The 22,565-nt window shown below is 37.2% G+C and overlaps 1 protein-coding gene and 1 long non-coding RNA gene across 3 annotated transcripts in view; one reads left to right on the top strand and one right to left on the bottom strand.

Moving 5' to 3' along the window:
• Window positions 1–127: 127 nt before the first annotated feature.
• LOC308178135 lies at window positions 128–11,267 on the top strand. The gene is made up of 2 exons (XR_013939611.1): window positions 128–408; window positions 10,137–11,267. It is a non-coding gene; the product is annotated as an uncharacterized lncRNA (long non-coding RNA).
• Window positions 3,943–22,565, bottom strand: part of PDPK1 (3-phosphoinositide dependent protein kinase 1) — a 67,353-nt gene continuing 48,730 nt past the window's right edge. For both annotated transcript variants that reach the window (XM_080556222.1, XM_080556221.1), the window contains 2 exons: window positions 18,022–18,147; window positions 3,943–10,241 (listed from right to left, as the gene is read on the bottom strand). In XM_080556222.1, coding sequence (XP_080412348.1) covers window positions 10,212–10,241; window positions 18,022–18,147 — 156 coding nt within the window. In that variant the 3' untranslated portion in view covers window positions 3,943–10,211. The remainder of the gene's footprint in view (window positions 10,242–18,021; window positions 18,148–22,565) is intronic.

The following is a 22,565-nucleotide window of genomic DNA, read 5'->3' as shown; positions in this document are numbered from 1 at the left end:
TTGGAGGATCGGGGAACGGCCCCGGTGATGGGCAGGCCAAGAAACTAATGGGGGGAGCGGGGACGGGGCGGAGCTGCCCGCCGGCTGGAGCTGGCGCCGTGGCGTGGCTGCGTCTGGCCGGTGGGCGGGGCCGCCACCAGGGCGGCAGGGCCCGGCGGGGGTTTGCGGCGCCGCGCTCGCGCTGCTGCCGGCAGCCGTGCCCCGGGGACGGCCCCTCGGCTGCTGCGGCTCCTGGGCCCGTCGGGCGCTGGGAAGCGCAGACGCTGACCGTGACCGCTGGCGCAGCCTTGAGTCGCGTTTGTCCCGAATCTACTTTACCCGACTTTTAAGGGGCAGCACGCTTTGTGCTGCGTGGTTTGGCTTCCTTGATTGTTTGTTTCTAAGAACTCATTTTTGGTAGCTTGTCAGGTAAGAATCGCGTTCTGTCTTTGTCTGGCTTTTTTGTTAAATTTTGATAAAGCCTAAGAAATTTCTGTCTTGAAACCTCCTCTTAGCCATGCCTCGCAGCGGTCTGCGTTTGGTAACATTTGTTGAGCTACGCGCATCCCATGCCGTACTTTAGGATCAAAATGGTTTCTCTTCTCGGGAACGCTAGAATTAAATAGTTCAGTGAATAAGTTCTTAGATTTGTATTGGTCCTACTCAAAATCTGTGCTGAGGTTAGGAACCTCGTTGCCCATCATCCCAGCTGGTGAATAGGCAGCTGCAAGAGCATTTTGTCTTAGACATATTAAACCTTCTGTTGGAAGAAGCCTGTTTCTTTGTAGCCCTGGGTGACTGGGATTCAGCGGCAGCTGGCATCTGAAGCTGGCAGAATTAATATAAACTTACTGGACACAGTTATTTATGCTTTGTTCTGCTTGGCTTTTAAAATTCTCACTTGAAATTTTGTTTGTTGTTGTTGTTTTTGACATTTTGTAGCATTTCAGACATGCACACCATGTAGAGATTTACCTTGTCGTTGAGAAAATGAAAGGCTATAGCAGAGAGTTAGGCAATAATCTACTATTCATATTCATAATGTAGGGGACAAGATGTCATCAGTTTAAACTGCAGTGAGAAAAATGGGGATCAGGTGTTAAGAAAATGCTACTGACAAAGTTACTATGGAACTAGACTGCCTAATGGAAAGATGAGTGTGGAGTCTTCATCAGCTGGAGTTTTAAACGTAGGTTAAAATACGTGCTTAAAGTATATTTACTCCTGTGTTTAGCCAAGAGGATAAGCCAAGTAGTCTGTTACAGCCCTTCCAGGCTTTTTTTTGTTTTGTTTTTCCTAAAAAGCTCATGCTCTCATTTATTTCATGTTTGACTCTACAGAAGGAATAGAGAAAGTGTGTGTTTCTGGTTTCCACCTTTCTAGGTTGGTCTTAAAAAAACCCCACACTGAGCTGTCAAAGTAGGGGGTTTTGCCTGATATAGTAAGATCTTTGTTTTAAATCTCAAATGTTAGCTAGGCAATGTTTTTAAGAGATGTTATTGCCAGCAGAGACAAAAAGTAAGGAAGAACTGCTTCCAAAGCTTCTGTTGACATATTAACAACAGCTATACATCACTCAAACCCCCCAATTCCAGGATGAGTGTGAATTTGAGCATGGAATCCCATATCTATCAGGTGTAGAGAAAGAGTTTAAACTGATTTTTCAGCCGTTGGATTCTCCTCCACTGGCCACATACACCTTTCAAGGCTCACCTTAGGCTTGCGTTCCTCTTATGCACATGGGCAGTTTTCAGCATCTCCCTACTGCAGTGAGAAATATGAATAGCAACATATCAGAAATGTTTAAAAAATGCAAAATAATGATTGCACCTTCATATAAGCAAACCAGATCCTTGGATCACTTGCCCCATTCTCATCATGCTCATTTGGCTTCTTGCCATTAATGAATTATTTAACAGTAATCCTGTTATCTTGAAGTGAACGGTTCTTGTTCATATTTGTGCTTTAGCCAATTACACAGCATAAGAATACAAAATAGTATACCTGCCTTTCTATAGGCCCTACCTCTTGCCCAGCTTTCTCTCTTTTCTTAATGTATAGATGCCTATACCAGCAACTGCCTTAATTACTTTATTCCTTTTAACTAGTAACTGCTGGAGAAGAGATGGAGAACAGCTAGCAGCTGTGTATACATTCTGATTGTCACAAATGATTTGGAGAAACAGGAGAGTCTCAAAGATCTTAATGAAAAGTCCAGTTGCAGGCTGCTTCGCTAAGCAGTTATTGGATGCTATCTCAGTTGCATGCTACTTGGTGAAAATACATTTGGAATGTCTTGGTGGTTTCTTTGCACAAGTTTGGAATAGATGCTTTCAGCAAGGCTATGCAAGCATAATAGTGGCTACACCAAATCAGACTAAAGATCACTCTAGTTAAGGAATCTTTCACCATTAGCAAATACCCACGGTAAAACCAGGACAAACATGTACTCTTCCCTTTACCTTTCCAAGTATCCTGTCACTTGCAGTATGGATGCTTCTAAGCCAAAGATCTAAAATGCAGCTTTGGTAGCATGGTCCTTGATGTAGCTGGCAGATTTCCTGTATTGTAGTAGGTTCACTTTCCAGAGCTTTCCCGTTGCCTGAATTTGCGTTCTTCAAAACTCAGCACTGAAGATTGTCATTTCTGATCTGAATGGAGATGGTGGAAGAAATCGCATTTCTTTGCAGACCTTGAGGATTCCAGTGACATTACCAAAAGCAGTGATTTTTAGAGACTGTTAACACAACACTCACAGGATTTCTCTTAAAATTGTACAGGCTGCAGCCTCAGATAATGCCACATAAATATGGACTATGTGTTTATTACTGCCAGGCAAGACTTAAGCACACTAAAAGATGAATTTGCATGGCCATTTTCATCTTTCTGAAATGAAACTTCCCACTGAAAGGAAAGCTAGCCAAATAAACTCCAATTATTATAAAGGATCCAAACTGGATGTTAATGACTTACTTGGACATGTAAGGCATAGGTGAAGTATAAGTGAAAGATCTACTTTACGTCCCCCTTATTAACTGGCATCTGGTACACACTTATCCCTTTTGCGCTCTCATTTTCGCTAATTTGTGAAGACACTTGAAACTACAGATATGCACAGTAGGAATTTCGATTGAAAGTAGCGTTGTTAATTGTAAAGTGCAAATACTTTTATAACAAAGCCTGCTAAAAATATATAATGATCATATTAAGTAGTTAATTCCTACCAGAGTTTGTACTTAGGATTTATTTTAGTAAAAATCAAATACAATTAAAATGCAGGAAATCACTTTAGTAAAATGACACCATTTCACTAAAGTTTCTCAACATAAGAGGAAAGATTAGAACATGCTTCACATTTAAAACCAATTAAAACTATTAAGATGAAATTTGCCTCATTCTTATTTATACAGCCTCTGTAAGACTTTAGAGCTGACAAAGTGAATTCTTATATTTCTTACTTTATACTGTATGTTGGCCTTATTACGAAGCATCAATTTGATTAATTTTCCATACAGAAGTATTTATATTAAAAATTGGATTCTACAAGAAATCTGTGATGCTAGGTAGGCTGATTTGTGAGCTGTGTGAAAGCAAATGTTTGCAAACTGATCAGTTAGAAGTTGACACTTTTTTACACTTTTTTTTTGTGGTGGTAGTTATATATCCACAGCAGAGGGGACAATTTCCTACTACAATGATCAGTGACAGTCAGAGTAAACCCTAAGGAAAATACCTTGATTTCCCAGTGGATAAATATACAAATAAACATGGCTTTTTTTGTGGTAAAGTCTTTGAGGCAGCAGAAAAAGATGCATCTCCTTTACAAAGGAAAAAGTATTACTGCTTTGAATCACAGTGAAACTGTATTTTATATCTGAAGTACTAAACCAGGCACATCAGTGATGTTATGGTGTTACGGTCAACATTAATGGATTTAGAAAAGGAAGATTTAAGACATCAGACTTTAAAAGGGAAAAAACAATTTTATTTCATGCAGTTTACAATATGCTAGTGTTATGAAAAGGAGGTTAAAAAAATACCCACACACATTTTAATTGTGTCTTTGTTTTAAAAATGATGGCTAACTGTAAGAAACTTCAGATGTTTTGGGAAGCCCTAGCAGATTTTTTTATCCAGGGAAACTCCTTGGATTCATTTTTTTGTCCATGTCTGTGCTAAGAGTTTTGGCTAATGCAAAAGCATTAAAACCAAATCAAAAAGTCAAACTCTGCTGCAGTAAGAACACTTCAGAGATAATGAATTGGCACAAAATAAAGTGTTATTGCTAATCCACTATCCAGGAAATAACATGTTGGAAGTATGGCCACTTGGATAGCAACACAGCTGATGCACAAGTAATTGTGAGACCAGTAATTTCAAACAAACAAAAACAAAACAACCTGATGAATTAGGTAGGTGGGCCAAGACAGTCTATAGGAAATAGGGTTACAGATTTGTCATAGCCAGGCTCAGATGAGGCTCAGTACAAAAGCGAGTAGAAATAGTTGCCATTTGATACTTGTTCAGCTTGGTGATCTTGGTCCGAAGTAGACAGCTTGGCAACATTTCTTTTACAACACCTTGGCACTTGCTTCATCCTAGCAAGCATACATCAGCCAATTTAAGTTTCGGTAAAACTGTGCATACACTTTCGGAAAATCTTCAAAAGGAGCAAGAATCAGGTACATAGATGTATCAGCTCTTACATTTCATATAACCAGGCCTGGAAGTCTCAACTTCCCAGTGGGTCAAAACTTAGGCTCAGCTTTCTACAGCAAGGAGAATACTCTTACAGAACTTCCTCCTGCCACAGCCACCCCAAAGGGATCAAAATAACTTCAAGTAATTTTCTCTGATTATAATAGTTATTAACACACAACATCTGGGAGAACCCAGAAGGCTATATATATATGCAGCGGTATTTTATAAACTGAAATTTCCAGAAGTTTATGCCTTGGTAGACTTTGCAAAAGTAAAGGACTGCCAAGTTGCAATGAAACATTCAGCAAGAATTTCCTGTCATAGAATTTTCCTCAAAGCCTCTCTATTGCCAGTTCTATTCACAAAAGTTGTTAAATTTCAACATAGGCAATAATGAAGTGGTGGGCAAATGTGCCGTCTTCTCTGCTGTACTCCTTACCAAGTTGCATATTGAAATTTCAAGCGAGACAGGAACACACTTATATCTGCAATTGGTTATATCTGCAGTTTCTAAACATGATTGTAGCATCTGTTAGAAGAAAAAAACTATCTGCTTTTTAGAAGTTTGTTTTTTTTTTCCTGGAACCTCAAATTAGCCCTGGAAAGTATTTTAGCCCTTAACATTTCTGCACTGAAAAGAGCTCATTCACTTAGGCAAACTGAGCAATAAAAGAAGATCTATTTAGCCCTTTAAAGCTTCAGTTTAGTAAGAAGCCTTTAAAGACAGCTACCGCTTGTTGTGAACCAAAAGAAAGAGAAGTTGTAATACACTGAGTTCAGACAGGTGTCCACATTTTTTAATGGAATATTTTTGCTATTTTAAGAATCAGTAATCCTACATGCAAACCCAGGTAATTTCCTGAGATCGTACTTAAAGCTAGAAATAACTACAGTATAAACTATAATGAAGCAAACAGACAGCATCCTCAGACTATATATTTCAAAATGTCTGCGTTAGGAGACACTTCGCTGTCCTGAGCTAGCAGGTACTGTTAAAGGCAAAGCAAAATCCCATGTCTTTTTCAAGGGCCCCAACTTTTATGGCTGATTGAAGAAGTTAATTTGAAAAACTTGAAAGAGATTTTTGATGTGGAAAGAGAGAATAAAATAGGAGAATGATACTTTCTGGTTTTATCACATTTTAAGTGAACAAAATGCCACACTTCATCTTCAGACTATTTTTTTCACTTTACTTTGATCTCCATGAAAAGCCCAGTATTTCGCTGTTCTCTCATTACTTTTCAAGGAATGTACTCCAGTATACCTGAATGATTGGACAGTACGCATTATAATCCATTTTCTATATAATTGCATTCATTCACACATTTCTGCATTTTTACATTGTAAGTTCATTTTTATAATACCAATAAAAAGGTAATTTGTTATTAATATGTGCGTTAATTTGTTGGTGACACTGCTCAAAAAGAGATCAACAACTTCCAACAACCTCAACAGATGTTCAGAGAATGCAGTGTTATGTTCTGAGAATTCTGAACTCTGAAAATACCATCATCCCACTCAACACACTGGTTCCCTACACAGGCCTACAATTGCATATTCTTCTGTTTAATCTGCTAGAAATTTACATTTTTCTCCTGAAAAAAACTCTCTCAGAGAAGGAGGAGATTGATTCAATTCTGGTATCTTCAGGAAATAATACCATTCCTAATCAATCATGACTGTTCATAAACATTGCTAGAAATGGAGCTACACAGCTACTGTCTGAAGAAAATATGAAGACAAAAAATAATTAGATGGAATCGAGCTCAATTTTTTTCAGGAATATCTTTTACTAAAGCTAACGTGAAAGATGAAAGGAACTGGTATCATTACAAGACACCTAGCTAAATTTGAAAAAAAAAAACATTTTTTCAAATGTTCTGAGTATATGATTCTGAGGACTGAAAGTTCAGTAGACAATCAATATAAGCTTCTAAATACAATCAAGCCTGTGACACACAATTAAGTTACTAACAGATAAACTGCAATTACCCAGACTCCTTAATAACTCCATAATAAGTAGGAGAAAATTCCAGGTAACCTTGTATCTTTCATTAAAAAAGCTATTTCTCATTTATTGTGGGAGCTGAGTCAGACTATACTTTTGAACAGTTATGAACCAGGTGACATTCACATCTTAGCAGCTTCAGAATGGCGTCTTCATTGCATATAAACTCTTTATTTGTCACCTTCTGAAATCCAAAAGCATTTCACATAGAAATCAGTTGTCTCCCATACAAAAAAAAATAACTTTTGTCTAAATTAAGTCCAAACAATCTGTTTCCTAACTTTAAGAAAGAAATGGCTACAGTAAGTTTGAACTTTTCAGTTCTTACACAAGTTTTGCAAGAAGTCTGTCATTTAAGAAATGACAGACATTTAAGAAGTCCTCTAATGATCTACTAAAGTAACCTCGTTTTCCATGGTCAACATGCCAGACTACTTCACTGAATATTCATGTAGTGAAGGTGTAGAAAGCTAAACCTTCCATAGTTTTCTCATGAGAGCTTACCTTGATTGACTGTTTATTTTGGTACCTCTCCCTTCCTGCATTATTTTCTTCTGCTATAATCTTTTTATGCTCAGGATCCTAAATTCACAGAATCATAGAAATGATTCTATAAATTCTAGCCTGGGGTACTGTTTTGATTTAAAGATAAGCTGTAGAAATCCAGAGTTCACCTCATGCTTTTGCAGTTTAACTTTTCAATTACAGACCCCTCAGTGTACATATCACTTTTACATCATCATAGGCAGGTCGTTTGAGGTAAATAGTTCCCAAATGACAGCAAAGACACAGACAAAGGACTCCAGTTTAAACTACATCGGTACATTACCTCATCCTGCAAGATGTTAACATACGAAGCAATGTTTCCAAAACTTGATGTAGATTGGACTCTAATACAACAACCTTGTTACTACAGCTAACTTTATTTGACATTACAAGAGTCAAATAAAAAGAAACCAAACTTTTTGAGGGAATGATTCTTAATGCCTCGAAAAAGGCATATAATTGCACTTCCAACTATCTCAAAGCCTCAGATGTTCACAAAAATTAAAGCAACAATGACAATAGCAAGAACGGAAAAGTAGGTAGTTAAGTGGTCTCAAACAATAGCATATATAAAATAATTTACAAGGTACCTATTAAAGTTCTTTTTTTGTTTTGTTTAAAATCTGTGTGAGGTATTGGAAACAAAGTGCAGAATGATTAACAACCCATTTCCCCCAAATTTGCTACAACATGGATACAATGTAAACTAGATAGCAGGTAATCTCACCATAAAAGCATGTTTTTAAACTGAAAAAAACTCCAGTGAAAAAAACATACTTGGGAAAAAAACCACCCTTTTACATACTCTAAATTTGTTCTGGTTTTGCTCAGTTTGTTACTTATGCTTTGCTGCTGCCATTCTTGAAAATTTCAGTTCATGAAACAAAATACTCATTTTGGGAGGAGTTAAATAAGAGAAACAGAAATACAGATTCAGAAGGATCATTACACAGATATTTTGAGCTTTAGAATCCAGTTAGGCCAATGCTGCGTTACTCTGTAAAGCACATCAAGAAAACAAGAAACCTAGTTGGCTGCAATTCCATGAGCTAGAGAGCTCAGGGAATATGGTAGAGTCATGCTGTTTAAAAACACAGTGACTACTGCAGCAGAGGAAATGTTTTAATATGTACTTAACACAGACAATAGCTATGCTTATTTTCAGATACATAAGATAATCTCTTACTATGTAGGGGAAACTTGGGTGTTAAATTTAAGCAGATAAAACATGGGTGCCTAAAAAAGTATAAAAGTATAAACATTGCTCCCTACACAATTACATTTTTAGTAAATTCAATTCAGTTTTAACATTTTAAAAAAAGACAAACATTTTATGTGTTGTTGTGGAGGGGCCAGCAGCTTCCAGTGCAGACCACATCCAAGTGGCAAAATGCATTACAAACCCTTTCAAGCATTAGTTGCATGGACAAAACATTTAGCCCACTGTTTAACCAGCTTAGTAGAAATGGTTTTTACAAATTGTTCCTGCCAAACTTTTATCAATGTATAATCTTTTTTTTTTATTATTTTTTATTATTATTATTTTTTGGAAAAAAAATAAATAAAGGTAGACCCTGGGTGTTCGACAATTGGGCTTTTGTGTAAAGGATTACCTAGAGTATATGCATAAATTCTGACGTTACTGAGAATGAAAACAAATGTCTGCAGAATTCAAAACAATCTTACAGCTTTTTGAAACTCCCTTCCACTGCTTTCAGCTATGTAAGTCAATGAAGCTGAGTTTTATACCGTCAATATCATTAAGTGTTTTAAAGATGTGCGAAAAGATTTTGCTCAAAACATAGTGTATTAAAAAGCTCCAGTCTTGTGTATTAGCCTTCATCAAGGACAAACTAATAAAGCTGCATCAGATGTATTCAAACGGTGTTCTTTAACTGCATAGTTGAAACAGTATAGAAAGATTGATTACAGGTATCTTGAATGTACGAAGTAATTAAGTATTTCGATTGCATGAGCTTGTCTTTACGCTTTAGGTTGATTTTAATCCCAGCCACAGAGATAGGGATCTAGGACTAACCAACCATATTTCTGTAAAACTTCCAGCTCTTGAAAAATCTCTACTGTAATCCATAGAGGTCAACACGTACAGGAATTTTTTAAAAGTACAAACACACATTTGAATACAAATATCTCAAAAGAAAGAAAGTTCAATTGTTCATTTTAAGTGAATTTTGATTCCCCTTCCAAACATCTGGCTAAGACTGGAGCATAACTTTTGCAGGAGGAGACTGATTTGACAGAAAGAACATCAAGAATTACTCAGATGAAGGCCATTTTCTCAGAGTTTAGTCTTCCCTTTGTGTATTAACATATGCCATAAACCCACAGTCAATATATACAACCTTCCTTTAAAGAAACCTTTTGTCTGTTGTGTAACTTTTTACATGCTAGTTTCAGTTGATCTCCTAGGCTGTTCTTATGAAACAGAATGTCACAGAGCCATAAGGAATGTGCAGTAGAAGACAGTCAACTAGGGCTGTCACTGATTCCAAAACAATGTAGGCCCAAATATTTGCATTTGTGGGCTGTAACGTGTGTGTGTAGCACCAATTGCATTGTCCTTTAAATGTTTACAATGATTAGTAGGAAAATCTCTGCAAACTGATCAACGTTGGGTCATCCAGCACCAAGCATTAAGTGCTACATGTCTCAGAGGAAAATATAAGTGCATGGTCATTTCTTTTCAAATGGCCAGTGTCAGCCAGCCCATAAGACAGTACAACCATGCACTACAACCAAAACTTAAAACACACTCCCACACCATCTATTCCCATTAAGTAATCTTGCAACGCTTTCAGCCAGTTGACACCAGCTTATAGGCAAAAATGGTTGAAACCCAGATCAACAGAAAATTGTCTAAATCAGATTTTTTCTTTTGCAGCCAAGCCTCTTCAATGTGACAATTCACTGCATCTTGGAATAAAAGAGAAAAAATCTTCACTGTTCAATACTCTCTTCACATCCTGGAACCTCGTTCTTGCAAAATCTGAAAGAGACCAACAATTTTATAAATGAAAATTCTCTCAATGTCATTCTTAAAGAATGGAGGACAAAGAATGGAGGCATAATGACTATTTCAAAAAAACTGATAATTTTTAAAGAAGCTGTTTCAAGGACATTCTTGAAGCTTGTGCTTTAAGACTGAAAAAGAAAGATTAATACATACAATGTTTTACTATCAAACATCATGAAAACTAATGTACATCACTGCTAGTAGCTGAGTCTGATTAATATAACCAAAACTTAAGGGCTGGAAGACATAAGAAGTAAGCCATTTTATTTCATCCTTGTTCTAAAGATACTTAGGTCCCATATAGTAAATGAACCAGATACATTTTAAAACTTGGGATTTAATCTTAATTTTTTCCTATTGCAGTAAATGTCCTTAACTCTCTCAAGTTTCAGCTGCAATTGTATCCCTTGAAAACGTGAATTAGCAACCTAAAATGTGCACAAATGTCATACTGAGTGAGATGATGCATTCAGCTTTCAAAGACCAAGAGTATGAGTTGACAAGAACTAAACTGACATTTGAAATAGATGTCCAGACTTGATCTTTAGCATGAACTAAATTCAGCCAACAAGATTTCTTCATAGTAAAAAGTTTTAGTAAATAGTTTTGTACAGTGGAGTTCGGATATACAAGCTGATCAGTTGGACTCACCACCTATAGGACAGTAAATCCTACTTTGACAACAGTTTTAAAATAATTTTACATTAATATTATTTGTTCATGGGAGACCTCACAAGTTTGTTAAGCATCCCTCCCAGTCCACAGGAAAATTGCTTCTGCAGAGACAAGACATAGCACATTGTACTTTTCATGCACTACCCTGTCCATCATTATCCTTTGAATCACCCAAGCCAGGCAGCTGAGAGGCGTTGCAGCCTTTTGACTTCATGAGAAGGAATGTATTTCTCGAAAATTGTCTAAGGAATTTGCTTCTCCCACTGTTACCAAGGAACTGAGATTCCCATTACAGTGAATAAAATGATTTGGTTTTCCCCTAAAGGCAGTTGACTTGTTTAATATACATTTTAAAAGGTGTATATTAAATATAGGGAATGACGTCTAATGAAACCAAAATATCTGCCCCTGAAGAACCTAGGAAACCTTGTATATAGCATCCTTTAACACGAAGACTATGTATTCTATTTTCATTTTGATTTTTTATTTTCCCCTTTTCAACTTTCTTCAGCACCTCCAGTGAAGAAAGGATCCATGTCTTAGGATTGACTGTCCAGGCCACCGTGTTTCTCGCATTGCTACTCTAACCTGAATACTGCAATCAGCAGTAATGACATCAGCTCTGAAGCTGCTTTAGTGTACCCATAGGGAAGCCTGCAAGCAAACGGTAGAACCAGTGATGACCATGGCCAAAAAAAGACTAAGCAAAGCTTCAAATGTACTTAGCACAAGTACTTTGTCGGCAAGTAAAATTATCTCTAACAGTAATTCATTTTCTTTTACTTCCTGGTTGTTTTCCAAGTACTGAGAAGAGCTCTTCAAAACCTGGCAGAAAGCAAAGGCACAGTCCCTGGGAAATGGCATAGCTGTCTTCAATGCAAAATTTCTTTCTATGATGATTTCAATTTAATCTCATATTATGACAAACACCTCATGCTAGTAGCACTCAGTAGCACATTCTACCCCCAGAGGATTCACAGAATTTGACAGCACACACGATCTTTGTGCCTGTTGCGTAAAAATTGTCAACCAAAAATTAACAGAGCATGCCAGTTTCATGTTTGGTTTTAAATGAAAAAGTCTAGGTGTTTGGTTTCTTTTTAATATTGTTAAAATGTTGATAATTTACCATATCAGCCTCTTATCGGTCATTAAGCCTAGTATGTCATTCACAGTGGCTATAGTCAAGTAGGGTCTCACCTGCTTTGCACAATGCCATGGAATATTTTAAGGACTGGAGTTCATAAAGACTCCATCACCATTCGTATGCTCTCAAGGACAGTTCAGAGTTAACTTAAAAAAAATCCACTTTATCACTTGCTCCCTGAAATGCCTGCAGTACCTGGATCTCACTTTGTGGTTACAAAGTTCTGTTTCATTTCAAAGTCAGACTTACTATTATTTACAAGTTAGGAAATGAAGTGACACTGCAGGTACTTTGATAAATTTCCAAAATACAGGATCTCTCTGATGGGCTATAATGTGTTTTAAGGTATATTTTAAATGCAAACACTGCATATTTCATGAGGAGGAATCTACTATGTGTACTAAGCAAAAAACTTTTCATATTAAGATGTCAGAAAGATACAGGTGCATTCTGCACGGAAAAGACAGGCCTTGAAAATTGCTCAGTAGCTAGTACTAATACACTCAAAAGGGATTAGACAAACTTACAGAATGTAGTGCCAATGATACCTATTTGATGTAATGATCTGGATGCAGGCTTGAAGCCAAAATTTCTAACCTGCTCCTTACCAGACGCTGGGGAAATACATCACGAGTTATTCTGATAAATGCTTCACGCTTAATCTCTTTCCTCAAGTATTTGGAGTCGGTCACCGCTGAGAATAAGGTATTGGGGCAGAAGTCCACATAGTGGATAACAGTCTGACCCATCAAAAGTAGCAAGTAAATGCCAAGAGGGGCAAAAACATGGCTGAAACAAGCACCTGTGGAGTTAGAAAATATTACTGGATCAATTAATTTTGTGAATGTTTCCCATCTGAAATGCAACATTTGAGTTTATTCTTTCCTAAAAGATAAAAAAAATACTTTTAAGATCAACAGAGTTAGAATTACTTTCTGTAACTTCAAGAGCACATACAAATAAGACAAGCTAAGCCAGATCTAGATTTTGAACTTGGCACACTGCTGAGCCAGTAAATCCAAAGTAAAATAGAAAATTCCATCAGCTCAGGCAATATTATAACACATTTTACTTGGTACTTTTTCTGCAACCCCTAACTTTACTAAAGAGGAAATGATTTCTCATCAGTAAGCTCTCAAGGGAAGTGTTCCATCCACCTCTGTTTAGAAATTGGGTGAAAGAGGATCTTCTATAGTTATGAACAGTGACTTTGTCCAAAGAGGAAAAGAGAATATTGAATTTCAATTATCAGGAACTCTATCAAAATTGGAATTACTAATTACTGAAAGAATGACCGATTCTATTCTGCAATCCGAAACTCCTCCTTTTTTCACGAAAATAAAACTTTAATGAGACTTCCTGAACATTTTAGTCACTTCCTGGGCAAAAATGCTGAGAGAAGATGTCTCAACACTAGCAGAGGTAACTAAAATTTGAAAACAGTTAGGGCAGGTCTTTTCTTAAACTGCCAGTGGCTAGGATTGTGGAATATATCTTGAGCAGAACCAGGCACTGAAGAAGTTCATGCGAAAACACACTATTAGCTGAACAGAGACCTTAATGGATAACGCTCCTCTGAACTTATACTTTAGCTCTGTTGTCTTCAGAATTTTCCTGCTTACCATGTTTCTGTTGTTTTTCATCCAGATGCAGCAGATCCAAAGTTGACTTAAAAACTCTCAGCAATGTTGAATAAACTCTCTGATCCTAAGGGCCCAAGTGTGATAGTTCCTTCCGCTCAGAATAAATCTGCTGCAGACAGAATAACATCTTAAGAGACTTTCTGTCTCTCAGGCAGCTGAGAAAGCTTGCATTCAATTCCATCATAGGATCAATTTACTTTTTTCAGTAAAGCTTCAGATTTGATCCATTCCTTGCAACCATTCCAGAAGGCTTAGCAAAAGACCTTATTCTACCTCAGCAGTAGTTTCTGTTAGCATCAGGAAAGACAATAATCATAGGATAATAGAATGGTTTGTGTTGGAAGGGACCTTAAAGATTACCTAGTTTCAACCAGCTGTAATGTATCTTCTTCTTCAGCTGTGTGGAAGCAACACTTCAGAGAGAAGTATAAGGCTGCTTTACAGCTAAAATATTCAGCTGTGTAGATGAGAAGCTGGAGCTCAATCTCATGCAATTGCAAGCATCTTTGATATATACGGATTCCTGATGTGACCTGTAAAGTACCTTGATCTTCAATAAGATGTCAAACTGCAGTAGAAAGGACCTGACCCTTCTGTGGAGAGAGTTGTTTCCTGTGATAAAGACAACTGTAGCACTAAGATTACATCATGTGCCTCTATTTGCCAGGTCTTGATGAAAAAATTATTAATTTCAAAATTATCAGATCTGCTGACTACACTGCACTTCAGTTAAGTTCGTTAATTTATTGCCACATCAGACATTTGCTGAAAATTTATACTCCAAGTTTGTATGAGACACCCCTACACATAAAAAGTAATTGACAGAAAAGGTGGTGCAAGGAAATTATAAATCAAAACCAATTTTGATCCTATAGTATTTCCCCCTAGAACCTATATGAAGCACTTTTCTTCTCAGCATAACTTTAAAGGTATGGATCATAGTACAGCTGATAACAGCAACATTGATTACTCTGTCAAAGAAGCAACATACAGAACATGTATTCTGTTTTTGCTAACCATGCCACAACTATAACCACAAACAAATACACCACCAGGACTAGCCAAAGGACAGCGCTAGTGGGGGCAGGAATTGGATGGGGCAGAAAAGCATCTGGGTAAAATCCTAGGGCAGCTAGTGCTCACCATGACATTTACACTTAATCTGAGTCATTCATATCGTAATCCGTTTCTTCATCTTCACTCTGAGTGGCATGCAGCATGCAGCAAGTATAGAGAAAGGAAAGGAAAAGAAAAGATTGCAGGTGAGTCAGTGCTGCAACAAAGTACAGTCCACTTACACTTGAAGCATCTGGGAGTGACATTTATTTACTTTTATCCAGGATCCCCGCTCTTTGTAAGAAAGTACGGCAGCAGACAATTTCAAGCAGGAACACTATAGATTTCATGAAAATTTCCTTTCCCAAACATCCTACAGTCAGCAGATAGAAGCCAATAGTGCCATGCAATGTAAGAGGAACCTTAGGTATAGAGAAAACTTAAATAAACCAGAGTTGGTATCTCTATTCCACTTACTGTTCCCCACATATGGGGAAGGATAGCACCTGAAAACCTAACTTTGGATGCAGATTTTATGAACAGGCTTTGGTCATTACTTCCAAGAGTGACAGGTAAATGAAGTGGTATGAAAGAAGAATGCTTGTGGGAACACAGGCTATCTTTTAGTATTGCCATGGCTTCCTGTAAAAGTCACTGAAACAATTTAAGTCAATGCTCCAAATGGGGTTAAATTCCCTCTCTCAGGCATATTACAAGGCTACACAAAAGTCAGCTACTAACAAAAGAACTAAGAAAGGCAGGTGCTTAAATATACTCAAAGACTGGTACTTCACTATCTTTTTGGTTTTATTTTTTGGTGAATTTTGACCTGCTTATTTTTTTCCTTGAAAATGCCAGTGACAGGAAAGTGCTAAAATTGCTTTGTGGAAAATATACACTACAAGACTGATCACCCCTAATATTTCATAGCACAGCACATTTTCTGCCATTTGTCTCTACATTCTTTCTATGCTTTACATCAGCAAAATAACGTGTTATGCTTTGTATTGCCATGTCTGAGTTTCACCAATACATAGTTCAGTTAAATGGTGTACAGGTTTGAGAGTCGGTAAAGACTGCATGGACCAGTAACAATGAGAGATTCTGATTATGCTGGAATCCCACATTTCAAAGTTTTAATTGCTACTGTTTCCCTCTTCTAACCTATCTAAGCAAACCGTTTTCCAAACAAGAAAGCATAAAAAAAATGTCTCTAAGAAGGTGAAGTTTGATTAGATGGGGTATCAGAGAATGCTTTTTCCTATTTTGAAAGTCCAGTACTATTAATTTAAAATTGAAGTGCGCATCAATAAAAATTACATACTGGTGCTTTTTTTCTTTCTGTAACCTAATCTGCTGCAAAAGTAATAGTTAGGAAGACTTTCTCATTGTTTCTAGAAGACAGTCCCAGGAGGTGAATGTGTCTTTCTGTATATATCACTGTATACCATAATTTCAATCATACGAACTTCATGAAGACCAACTCAGACACTAATGAACAGGTTGCAGATGGGAACTACTGGATCAACAGTTCCTAAAGAACAGTCCAAATTTCTCACACAGCTGTCAGAAACCTCTCAAACAAAAAGGAATTCCTCCCCCCATGCCCCAATGCAACACATAGCTATAAAATATATAGCAGAAACACACTGTATCAAAAACGATTTTTCAAGCATTGCCATTTATTGCTAGCAAAAGCTCAACTCTTCCAGGAAACAAGGAGTGAGTGCTTATATCGCCAACCAAAAACTATCAGTAAGTCACATTCATTGCCCTGGTCAAATTATGCTCTGCACTCTTCTCCAAAATGATGACCAAGAAGCCCTTGAATGGAGAGGTCTAGGATTTAGCTTCTCTCAGAGCTACTAATTGTACAGGAGTTGAACTGTGCCCTGAATTAGTTTTTCTTTTCATGGTTTAATAGTTTGATTTGATCCATAATTTCTATTAAATTAAGGATGCAATGTAACTCTGGCAACTTCTGAAGTTCCCTGAAGATGTACTACTATTCCTTATGAATGTGTGTAGCAGGTTCAAGAATTCCACTCTTTTTTTTTTCAGGCATGTATCCCAGCCATAAACTATTGCCACATCCCTCTTTGTCAACTTTTCGATTTTCCTTAACCATTCTGGTGAAAGCAGACCATGATTAGGGTTCTGGAAAGAATGAGACATGGCTTACACAGGTTCACTGTTTACCCTTGATTACATTAATCCCTTACAACTCCTTGGAAATCTCATCTCAACAGCAACAAATTAGCAGAAATCAATCATTTCACTAAGCATCCAAACAAAAACCTGGAGTACTTTTAAAGTGTAATTTTAAAAAATGTCTCCATAGATGTAGCAGCAAAATGAAGTTACACAGCAGAGGAAGTAGTGAAGTTTTATCTATTTGGGGCCTCAATGCCAAGACCCACATCACATTTTAGCATTATTTCAAGATCTATTACTTTAAAGGTGATTCTTGAGAAAGCAATCATTGATGTTCTATCAACTGTTTCCCATTTAAACATACTAAATAAAAAGCTTTTAAGCCAACTACAAAAAGTACCCAGTTTACCTGTAGTAGTTTCCTCACACAAAGCAATAGAATATGCTTACATACATAACTAGTCTGCCTTATTACTGTTCAGTTGTTTTTACATCTTTGATTTGTACAGACTCTGAAAGACAACTGATGAAAATGCTAAGATACTGTACCCATTACAGTCTTTTTATAAAACAGGTTACAGAAAGGAAGGAGAACTAGGTGGAAACCTGAAAATAACAGGCTAAAAAAATCTTCATTTTACAACATATTGCACACTGTTTTTCAAAGACAGCATTCTAAAATCCCCATTCGTGACAGTAAGATGTCTTCAGCTCAACTCAAGCAAGGAAAACATTTTTCAAATGAATCATTTAAAGAATAAGGAGTCATTAAAATGTGTGAGAAACAAAATGTAGATTCTCAACTGTAAACAGCAAATATCTGTGAATACTCAAAAAACAGGATAGGTATCAGGAACAATACAGAATATTCCGTTTAAAGAAGCCATCCTGTATAACAAATTCATGACGACTTTACCATTTACACTCTCTTATACAATGAACAGGGAACCATTATCAGTTTTGAAGGAGGGAGAAAAGGCAATTAAATAAAAGTCCAGAAGAGAGATAGGCCTAGCATGACTTAGCAAAGTCTACCTGTTTTGACAATATTTCTTTACTCCGATGTCTAGTAACTTACCTTTGCTTTTTCACTGGGTTCACTGGTTGTGCCATAGGGAGTGTTATGCAATTCCTTTGAGACAACACACAGAAATTCAGCCTGATCTTCATTGCCATAGTTATAGGAAGAACCAATACTGACCAGCTGAAAGAAGAAAAAAAGTCAGTTGCATTTCCATATAAAACAAATCCCGTAAATTCTCATAAGAAATAACACTCCTCACTCTTCAGACTGATGGCTGTGCCTGACGCATGACTCTCTACTTCAATGCAAATACATTTTGATGTTGACAAATACACTGACAATCTGATGATAAGATAAACATAGCTTTTCTTTTTAAACATTTACAGAGTTAATGGTTTACAGTTATGATTATACTGTCAAAGAAAAGGGTACAAAGGCAGGCCAGTGGAGATGCAGCCTGTTCCCTGTTCCTGCTGTTTAATGGAAACCTTCCCATCCTCCAAAGTTAATTTTAAAAACATTTGAACGTGGTATCTTAATGTGGTATGACTTAGTACGTAAATGGCTGCATGCAGGAAGCACTTTAGCCTGGAGGGATACCTACCACTATATTTACAGAATAAAAATACCTCTGCCAAAACATATTTTGAGTAGACAAAGTCAAAATTTGTCCTTCGTCGGAAAACAGCAAGACACAGCATGTTGGGACACTAAAATTAACGTCTGAAATCCATGTGTACTGCTATGAGGTATTTAATTTAGGAAGCACTACAAGCGGAAGCCATGTATAATGAAATGTGACCTATTTACAAGCTCCTGCAAGTCTTGATACTGAATGATAAATGACAATTTACTGATAAGGAGGGATATAATCAACATCAGTATTACCTCATATGCAGCATGTCTATCAAATGGCATAAGTTTCATATATCCTGTCTTACCTTACACACGGTACAGTTACCTAATGCTAGCTTTACATAGCCTGCCTTTCCCAGACAGAATCAATTCAGATGTAGCTGGTTCATTTTTTAAAGGTTTATGTCAAAAGCATGGCAAGTTAATGTATGGTGCTATAATTACTAACACAGTTCAAGGACCTAAAAAAATCAAATTGTTGCACAGATACACTGTATCTAAATGTCATTACTGAAACTATATTACATCTACCTACCACACCACCACAAACATGTAACAAGGCTGTCCTATTCCTCAGTCTCTATTATATCATTAAATTGCCCTGGTAATGGCTCCACAGAAAAAGCTTGACTTGTGTTTTAAAGCAGCAGCATTTGAAAAACTATGGCTATTTGTCTAAAAACAAGCGTACTTCCATTAGTCTAGCAGACCACCAAAGAAAGTAAAAGACTTCTTAGAGTAGGAAGGATGAAGCCAAGATGAAATCTTGGTCCAGAATCTACTTGAGGGATAAGACAATTTCCCCAACAAAAGCTGAAGGCAGACCAAGGTAAAAAGCAGCTTCCATAAAGCACTGTCATGAGAAAATAAAGCTTAATTGTACTTTTAGGGAGAGAGAAGAGAGAGATACTCAGATGTTCCAGCACTCTGGTAAGACAGCCAAGCAAGAACATCTACAGACTGAAAGAGCTAGTGTCTATGAAGAGCATCAGGCAGTATGTCTGCAGAAAGAAACAACTTGATGCCAGGCCTAGGTAATATCACAGTTTCCAGACCCGGATGGCATTACAGCATGCCTAATCACAGCTATATGTCCCATTCTACAAAGCTCATCTTCTGCTCCTACTGTGTCCTGCTTAGTGCTACAGCAAGACTATCTTCAAGGCCTCTCTTAAGGAGGGAGAAGGAAGAGTAATTGAAAGGAAGATTATTCTCCTTCCCACTTTAAGCAGAACTGCCAGAAAGTAGAACTGTCGTGTGGAGTTGTTGCATACCCAAGACTGAGCAACACCATTTGATAGTATAATTGATAACAATTTTTAGAACAACAAAAAAAAGCTGTTAAGTTGGCTCTAAGCCTGTTGAAGTGATATAAAGTTTAGTCTATGCATTATATATCAAACTACATAATACAAACACAGCAACTACTTCAATTACTGTGGTAAAATGTAGGAATATTTTAAACAGTATTTTTAACCCACTTATAGACCAGAACACATTCAAGAAGCTGGATACATGTTTAAAAAAACATACATAATTAACCTTCTCTGAAGAGAAATTTGAAGAATAAAATTCAAGCATACGATTTGATTCAGTATAGTCAATTTTCCTTCTTGCAAAATGGCAAGAACTTGATAATAGATAAGCTATAACAGCTGTAGTAATTATCCTACCAGAAGAAAATAATACTTCTTTACTCATTGACACACAACAGTAATAAGTGATTTCTCTGAAATATATGATACAAGATCCAAACATTAGCCAAATGTTCAATCCTGATTCAAACTAGGTTGATAGTTCCTCAGTTGATAGCTACTTAAATCCTCCACTAATGCTTTATAATTCGAATTAGTTGACCTTTTGCATATAAGTCTTTTTAGGAGATGTGTCTGATTATTTATTAGCTCACTGGACAAAACTATTGATGTTGCTGACTGCAATAAATATAGATGACTTTTTGACATTAAATAGTTGGTGCATTTCAAGACAAAGTTTCTTTTGCAACGTTAAACACAAGTTCTTCAAAACTTCAATGCACTATACTCCTGTAAATAGTTCTACGTATATATGTCCACAGCCTATGATGTATTATTTGTGTAGTTATCAATAGGATGCTACAAACTTCATCTTAGCTTCAAGATGCAAGAACAGCAATGAAGGAGATAGCAGAAAAAGAAACAGTGAAAAATGGTTGCAGATTAGAACTGTAGTGTCAGAGAGTATGCTTAGAAATAAAGCAGTATTGTAGCAAGTCATCTCAATGTTCCCAGCGTAGGCAGCAACATTTTAAGAAGGATGCTGATAAACTGTAAGGAGTTCTTAAACCTCTCTGTGTCCCCCGCCACCTTCTTCCCCCCTCAAAACAACACAAAAACACAGCAAATCACTGCATCTATGTATTACAATGCATAGGAGGAGAATTTTCAGGTTTTTCAGCCTGCTGCTTCTCATGTTTTCTGAAAGGACAAACTTTTTTTTTTTTGTCTCAACAGCAGATGAAGTTTTTTATGACCAACAACTTAAGAAAGGAAAAAATATTCTTAAACTATGAATTTCACAGATTTGTATGATTATATATACATATACATGTATTTATATGTATCTATATGTATATATGTATTTTTCCTCATTGTTTTTTTCCTTCCATGTGTTGAGTCCCAACAATGTCATAACTGAGCACAGGAAAATGTAAACGTTACGTATCACAGAAAATTTATTTGATTGCGATCCATTCATTGATTGCATGGAATGAAGTTCCTGACACTACTAGGCTGTCAGCTGTAATTAACAAAGGCACAAATGGAGAGCAAGTAATTTTTCTTTTTCATAAATCAAGAGAAGCAGAATTATTTGTATTATACTGCTTGATGTGCCAATACAGGTCAGGGTTTTCCTGAGAAGACACAGAAATAACAAGAAGAAAGTCTCTGTGTCATAAAGCCTGAATTTTAAAGTAAGATAAAATGACAATCAGAAAGGTCAAAGAAAAAAAAAATGGCATAAATTGTTTGGCAAAATTCTGGAGAAAGGAAAGGGTGGAAGCTAGTGACTTCTGGTACCAAGAGGACAGCCCCTGCCCCACCTAAGGGCATACATCTACAAAACAGGTTTACCACCCTAAAAGCTGAAGGAAAGCCAGATGTGCCTACAAGCCAAGCATCTGGTCCACCTAACCCTAAACCATGCAAGGCCACTAGGAAGAAATGGTGAGTCATCGTAATGGGTGACTCCCTGCTACATGGGACAGAGGCATCCATCTGTCAGCCTGACTTATCAACTACAGAGGTTTGCTGCCTGCCAGAGGCCCAAATCCGGGATACTGTGGACGGACCACCACAGCTGGTCCAACCCTCTGACTACTACCCCCTGCTTTTACTCCACATGGGCATAAATGATACCGCCAAGGGAAAAATCAAGACTGTACCAAAAGTGACTGCAAAGCTCTGTGGGCAACGGTCAATGTCAGGGGAGCCCAGGTGGTGTTGTCTTCAATACCGCCAGAGAGGTAAAAGGGTGCGAGGAGGAAGGCACCCCTAGCATAAGTCAATAATTGGCTATGGAATTGATGTTGGAAACAACATTTTGGGTTCTGTGACCATGGGACCCTGTTTGTGAACCAGCGTTTCTTTGGGAGAGATGGAATCCACTTTACTGAGCAAGGTGAAGATACTTTTGCCAAAAAACACAAAGTCAGGCAAAAATGCAAGGAGGCCTGTGTGGATGAAGAAGGTGCTCCCAGACAAACTCAAACAAAAAAAAAAAAAAGGAAGCATACAGAGGATGTAAGCAAGGATGGGAATACAGAGACATTATTTGAGCATCCTAGGATGAAGTTTGGAAAGCTAAAGCCCTGAAGGAATTGAGCCTGGCTGGGGATGTCAAGGAGATTGAGAAGGGCTTCTGTAAGTATACTGGCGACAAAAGGAAAAGTAGGGGAAAATATGAGTCTGTTGCTGGACGAG

The sequence above is a fragment of the Anser brachyrhynchus genome (genome assembly GCF_964034855.1).
Source record: "Anser brachyrhynchus genome assembly, chromosome: 15".
In the NCBI taxonomy this organism is placed as follows: Eukaryota; Metazoa; Chordata; class Aves; order Anseriformes; family Anatidae; genus Anser; species Anser brachyrhynchus.
Note: the sequence above shows the minus strand (reverse complement) of the source record. Positions and strands in the feature narration are given on the sequence as shown.